This window comes from Nestor notabilis, unplaced genomic scaffold (genome assembly GCF_000696875.1).
Source record: "Nestor notabilis isolate BGI_N333 unplaced genomic scaffold, ASM69687v1 scaffold19305, whole genome shotgun sequence".
Taxonomy (NCBI): Eukaryota; Metazoa; Chordata; class Aves; order Psittaciformes; family Psittacidae; genus Nestor; species Nestor notabilis.
Genome location: NW_009930818.1, coordinates 1 through 6,573, shown reverse-complemented (window position 1 = coordinate 6,573; position 6,573 = coordinate 1). Strand labels below are relative to the sequence as shown.

Genomic DNA, 6,573 nt, shown 5'->3' with positions numbered 1-6,573 from the left:
CGCGTTTCGGTGCTGAGAGTCTTGGAGGGGTGTGTGAGGGAGACGAGGAGGGGATGAGTGCTTCATTGAGGCTTTGAGAGGGGGAAGCTGCAGCCAGTGAGCGTTTTGGGGTTGGTCTTGGTGGAATGAGGGAGCATGGGCTGCTTGGGGAACCCTCCACTGGTGCGATTCTTCCCCCTGTGACGAGGGAGGCGATGCCCGGTAAGGCGGGCAGGGGAGCGGGTTCTGGTCCCGCGGATCCTGGTTGTGCTCACTGATTTGTCATCGTAGCTGTGCCTCCGAAGACAGAGGCAAAGGCGAAGGCGCTGAAGGCCAAGAAGGCCGTCCTGAAGGGGGTCCACAGTCACAAGAAGAAGAAGATCCGCACGTCACCCACCTTCCGCAGGCCCAAGACCCTGCGGCTGCGGCGGGCGCCCCAAGACCTGCCCCACGGAGAAACAAGTACGTGTAGGGTGCTGGGCTCTGCCCTGCTGTGGGTTATGTGGGGTGGGAGCAGCCCTGTTGCATGGGCCCTATGGACTTCGCTGCAGGTCTCGGGGTGAGACCTTGTCAGTGTCCTGCTCTGGGAGCTGGCAGAGCCCTGGGGCGTGGGGGGGCGGTGTTTGGGGTGCAGGTGATGATTTCAAGCGACCAAAGCCTGAGAGTTTGTGATTAGAACTTCTTTTGGCAACTGATGCACCCCAAAGAAAACCCTTGAAGAGCAGAAATGGCTTCTTCCATTAACCTTCTGTTAACCAAAGGGTTTCTCTCCTGCAGGCTGGACCATTATGCCATTATCAAGTTCCCTTTGACCACAGAGTCTGCCATGAAGAAGATAGAAGATAACAACACTCTGGTTTTCATTGTGGATGTCAAGGCAAACAAGCACCAGATCAAGCAGGCTGTCAAGAAGCTTTATGATATTGATGTGGCCAAGGTCAACACATTGATTAGGTGAGAAGAGGGGGGAGAATGGGTCACTGGTGAGTGTGAGCTGCTTCAGGAGCCTTCAGGGGCTGTTAGCAGGAAATGGGAGCACACATGAGTTTCAGGAGGTGTGGGATTGAGCTCTGTGGTGTTTCAGTGTTAAAGCTTTGAGAAATGCAGCTTGTGACTGAGCTCCTCTCAGTGGAAGTGGGACATGTTGGCAGACCAAAGGGGCTTCACCAGGGAGCTCTTCTGACACCCAGGGAGCCCTTCTGACACCCAGGGAGCCTTGTGCAAATGATGTAAATGCTTTTATTCACTGAGTACAGTGATGTTTCCAAAGGAACCACTGATGCACAATGCTACAGTGGGGAAGTGGAGCATGTGGGAAGAGTTGTGTGCCTCTGCTCTGATACCTCCTGTTCCCCTCTAGGCCTGATGGAGAGAAGAAGGCTTACGTCCGACTGGCTCCAGATTACGATGCGCTGGATGTAGCCAACAAGGTGAGAAACTGAACCTTTTGCAGCCTGTCTTGTATCTCCTGCATTCAGTTGTTTGTCCTGGTGTGCACATGAGGGATTGTGCTTTAAGCATGCAGTACTTTGGAGTATCCTTGTAGTTAAGACAGGAGCTGATGGTTCAGAAGTGAGACCACTGCTGTGTTGCTGGAAGTGGTGGACAGTTTAGTCCTGGAGGTGGTTGAAGCAGGCAAGAGGAAAATGTGATTTAGTGCAAGTTTCTGTGGACTAAATGCATAAAGCTTTTGTATGAGGCACTTGGGAAGGTCTTGGATGAAGACGCCTGTGCTCAGAGGACGGGAATCCTGGGGAGATGGAGTGATGTCTGGTGGAGGCTCTGCCTTTCTGCCACCGTAACATCTGTTTTAACATGCTTTACTTCTTTCCAGATTGGAATCATCTAAACTGCATCTACCAAGGACTGTACAGACAGAAGAATAAACCCTTGTGACACCACTGAGGGGCTCTTGTGTTTTGTGCCAGCACAGCCTGTGTGAAAGACAGCACCCAGCCAACTTTCGGGGTGCACTTCAGTGAAGGGGGTTCCTCTCTCTCTCCCTGGCACTGGGTGGGCAGAACTGACTGCTCCCAGAGGGATCGCACGGGGAGCAGTGGTGTCCTCCTGATGGGGTCTCCTGCATCACTGACCTCTCTGCTGTGGGTAAACATGAGGTGACACTCCCCCAGATCTCAAATTCCTTTGTATTTACCTGAAACCTCTGGTATCCTCCTGCATTTTCTTGCACTGTGCAATTAGTATGTGTTTGTGATTTGGTGTCCTTCCTTGTGGAGCGTATCCCAGGCTGTTGAGTGCCCAGGAGAGAGGCAGTAACCACAACAGAAACGTGAATGCTTCAGATCTAGCAGGAGCAGAGTGTCACACCACTTCCTAAGTGTATGAACTCCTTGCTTATTGTGCAGGCTTCACTTGATGAAGCCCTCAAGCTAATCCAGTAGTAGAGGTGCTGTGCTTTTGTGTCCCTGGCATGATCTCTGCTCCCCACGCTGCAGCATGTGAATCACAGCCTGGTTTCTGCGACTGCTGTTCTTCTGACCCCACAGGTTCACAGTCCTCACTGGGGCCGTTTCCAAACTGTTCCTGCCTTGGCAGTCTTCTGCTTCTTCAGATCTGTAGATGAAAATGGCTTTTCAGAGTGTTTGGAGAGTTGCAGGAATGTGAGTGAGCAGGAAAGGGAGGTGGAGAATGGGTAAGCTTTTAGAGGTACTTGATCTTAAGTGTATAGTTAGACCTGAGCGAGAATGGTGGTTAAAGCTGTGCCCAAATATTGATTGGGCTAATTGAGTTCTTGAGGGGTGGGACATGGTGTTTCTTGCAGCCTCTCCTTGCGTCCTGGGGTGGTGGTTTGTATGTGTGTGGAGAGTGGTGGATGGGAAGGGGGAGCTGTTGCCGTAGGGGTAAGGATCTGTCCTGGGTTGTGGGCCCTTGGCCTGAGACCCTTCAACCTTGTGCTCAGAGCTACCATCACACCCTCACCCTGTCTGAGGAACTGGTGTCCTGGGGGTGGAAGTGGGAGCTGCCTGGAGGCATCCCCCTTCTCCCTGGCCCTGTGGGATGCTTATCCAGGCTGGGAGGAGAGGCAGGAGATGAGGGATGAGAAACCACCCAGGAGGAGGAAGGAGCATTACTTCCCTGCTTGCTTCCCAGGCACCAGTCCAACCTCCTGCCCATGGCCTGGGGAGGGGCTGAGCAGCAGCAGCAGGGGCTCAGGGGGCTTTGCTTCAGCCCTGTGCTCTCTCCTTAGTTGTAGTCACCCCAAGAAAGACACGGGGGGAGAGATGTCCCTCCTGTAGCAGAGTGGTACTGCTGCTGGGGTGAGGAGCGGGTTGTGCTGCAGCACAGACACCAGGGAGGGATTTCACATCAGCATGACTTGCAGTCTGCCCTGACCCTGCCTCAGCACAGTGGCTGCTGCTGGCTGGCTCTTTGCTCCCCTGTGCTTTGCCTCTTGCTCCGGGCTGGCAGCCGGCCTGACCCACAGTTGCCCCAGCACTGCTGGGAGGTGCTCTGGCTGGAAGCTAGGAGGGGAACAGGGCAAACAGGGCTCCCTGCTTTGGGAAGCTTTGTCATGCATGACCCTTCCATGCTGCTGTAAGGGTGGCGGGAGCGTGGGGCTGGTCCCCTGAGCTGGGGTAGTCACGTCTGCTTCATGTGGAGAGACAAGGGGAAAGGTGCAGAAATTGGGGTGAGGAGAAACTAAGATCTGAGCTTGTAGGGGGTATTTGTAGAGGGAGTTGGTGCACAGAGGCCACGGGGCTTAAGCTGCAGCTGGGCAGATGTGTATCTGTCAGGATGTGCTGCTGAGGGTGAGGCTGTGCTCTGCTGGGGCTCCCCACAGCTCAGCACAGGGCTGCTGAGCTCTGCTCTGAGGGTTTGAAGCTGGCGTAGGTCCCTGCCAACATCCAGAGTATCGTATCTCTGCTCCAGCTGACAGGCTGCTCCCAGCACCCTCCATGGCACCAGTGCATCCAGGGAGTCCCAGCAGCATCCCAGCCCTGTGGGGTGTTACCTGCCACCTTCAGAGAGGGTGATTCCCCACTGCTCCCACTTAATCACTGGCTTATTCCAACCACAGTGCCTGTGTCTGCCCAAGCTGGGTGGTGGTGGGGTAGGTAGGATGGATCCTGTCCCGGAGCTGGGTCCCTTTAAACCCTATTGCTTATGCCATAGGCATAATAGGGATCCGATGTGATCCCTGAGCTGTCACGTCAGCAGGATTTGCCTTCCCAACGCTCTGGTGCTCCACAGGACTGGCCGGGCTAGTTCTGGCCCTGCTGCCGTGGGGAGCTGAACCCCCCCCCAGCTCTCTCCTCCTGCTCTGGGGGTGCTGTTGGAGGCAGCCTGATCCTGCTGCTGCAGGATTGGACCCACCACCCTCACAGGAGGCTGGAGCTGCTCTGTGCCAATGAAGATGGCTCTGGAGGAGGGGGGATGCAAACATGCAGCAGTCTTCCAGGAAGAGCCCATGGCCTCACACAGCTTTCCCATGCCAGCTCCACTTCACGTGGCTGCCGGGTGAGTCATGCAGAGCAGCCAGGCTCCACGCCGCCAGGCCGGAGACAGGCAGGTCAGGGACTGCAGCAGGGCTCCCTACCTCTCCTGGCTGCTTTCCCCTGCTCCCTGCACAGCCCTGGCTCTCTGGAACATGAGTGAGGAGAAGAGGGACCCATCCATGGGAGGGATGGGGTCTTGCTATTAAAGGCTTAGCACGGTGCAGCTGGGCTGGTAGGACCCAAGAGGCTTGAGTGCATCTCTGGAGGGTCCCAAGAACAGAAATGTGCCCTCTTCCTCCCTGAGGACTGCCAGCCCTCTACTGGGAATGGGGGCACATCCTTTCCCATCTTCCTGTCCCCATCATCCTGACCCTGCGCTGCCCCACAGAAGAGCCAGCCCAGGCGTGCTGCGGCAGCAGTAATCAGACCGATTTTAATGCACATAACGCCCAACATCACCACGGGAGGGACTCATCCCTTCCCTCGCAACCCTCTCAGGCCATCAGCTGCAGAACGCAGCCACCCCTGGCCTTCCAGCTGCCCGTGTGGAAGCCGGCTTGGGCTGCTTCTCCATCGGCTGTGCCCCTGGTTTCGGTGGCATCCCTGCGGTGAGGTGAGGCTGTTGGGCTGGTCCAGCAGGGAAGTGCTTTTAGGCAGCAGAGCAGGTGAAGGCAGAGCCCGGGGCTGCGGAGCTAGCCCTAAGGCACATCAGAGCAGGTTGGGAGAGCCCAAAACCTCCAGAAGCCAGAGCCTGGGTCCCCCTTGGCGCGTACGTCTCAGTCTATCAGAAACTTCTCACCATCTACGTCTCTCCTCGCAGAGCCCTTGTGCAGGGAGGGGAAGAAATCGGAGCGGAGGAGGCGGGAGAAGTACATGAGGATCATGGCATCGAGCAGCAGGAGGTTGGCGGTGAGGAAGGCACCCTGGCCCTGCACCTCCACGTAGCGGAGGAAGTACCAGGTGAGGTAAGCCTGGGGCGCCAGGCGGAAGGCAAAGTACATCACCAGGTTGACGTACTTGTTGGTCTCGTAGAGTGCCGGGGAAGGCACGTTACTCATCTTCAGCAGCATGCGGATGGTGAGGAAGATGTTGCTCACCTCCACCAGCAGCAACAGCATGGCTGCCACCAAGAAGCGGCCCGTGATGATGAGTGAGACGAAGGCAGAGATGGCCTGGGGGGGACACACAGTACAAGGTAAGCTCTCCTCGCCCTGGGGAGTGTGAGTCCTTCCCCACCTAGGTCTGGGTGTACCCTAAGTAGGACCACACAGTGCTGCTCCCCACATACAGGCATCCCAGCAGCCCCCCAGGCACCCGGAGAACCAGTCTGGAGAGCCAGTTCCCCCTGGACCAGTTACACCTCCCTGTGCTGAGGGAGCTGGGACCAGCCTCCAGCTCTTCCCTCCCTGGTGCGGCAGCCTGTCTGGCTCCCGGCGCTCGGAGCTGATGCTGGCAGGAGTCCTGCCCTGCCAGGCACCCTCGCCTTGATGTGCAGCCTACCTGGCAGCCAGGGCGAGGCGGAGGGAAGGGCTCCAGCTTGCCCTGCCATAGAACCCGAAACCTGCATGGGCTGAGCTCTGGGGTGTGCAGTAGCCCCCTGTGCTGGCCTCTCACCTCCCCGGGGCTGTACTCACCATGGCGTGGTGCACCAGGTACTCCCAAGATGAGCGGGACTGATGGTTGAAGATGATGTCAAGGGTGTCGTGGATGAAGTAGCCTGTGGGATGAAGGGGAGTACTGAGGGGATCTGGGTTGTTGTGTACAGTCACCTGCTGCAGTGGTAAGGAGGAGCAGCAATGAGGAGGAGCGTGCTGTGAGTGTGCTCCATGTGTTGCACCTTCACCCTGTCTGAGCGTGGGGTGATGGCCAGGCCCCGGGGGCAGAAAGTCTGCAGGCTCCATGCTCATGATTAAAGCAGGAGGTATGGAGGAAAGTTGCCCAGCCCTTAAGCCAGGGCTCCCCACAGCCCAGCGTGCCGGGAGAGGCTGGAGAGGGATTGGGCAGAGCCCAGGGAGTGACTGTGAGCCGTCGCCCTGCCCGGCTCCTTACCTGAGGAGAAGCAGACCAGCAGGTGCCCTGAGACGCTGTAGCCGTCCTGGATGTCGGAGAGCAGCTCCGGGGCGTGCCAGAGGCTGGG

General features: G+C 57.2%; 2 protein-coding genes across 2 annotated transcripts; one reads left to right on the top strand and one right to left on the bottom strand.

Moving 5' to 3' along the window:
* Positions 1-194: 194 nt before the first annotated feature.
* On the top strand, positions 195-1,880 carry RPL23A (ribosomal protein L23a). Its single transcript, XM_010015606.1, is given in 6 exon segments — positions 195-201; positions 271-414; positions 417-441; positions 757-933; positions 1,340-1,409; positions 1,814-1,880. Coding segments are annotated over 6 exon segments (438 nt in total). The 3' UTR covers positions 1,829-1,880.
* Positions 1,881-4,844: 2,964 nt separating this feature from the next.
* TLCD1 (TLC domain containing 1) lies at positions 4,845-6,564 on the bottom strand (the record flags this gene model as incomplete). Its single annotated transcript, XM_010015605.1, has 3 exons — positions 4,845-5,608; positions 6,071-6,153; positions 6,486-6,564. Coding segments are annotated over 3 exons (558 nt in total), but the record flags the coding sequence as incomplete, so codon positions are not given.
* Between the last annotated feature and the right edge of the window lie 9 nt (positions 6,565-6,573).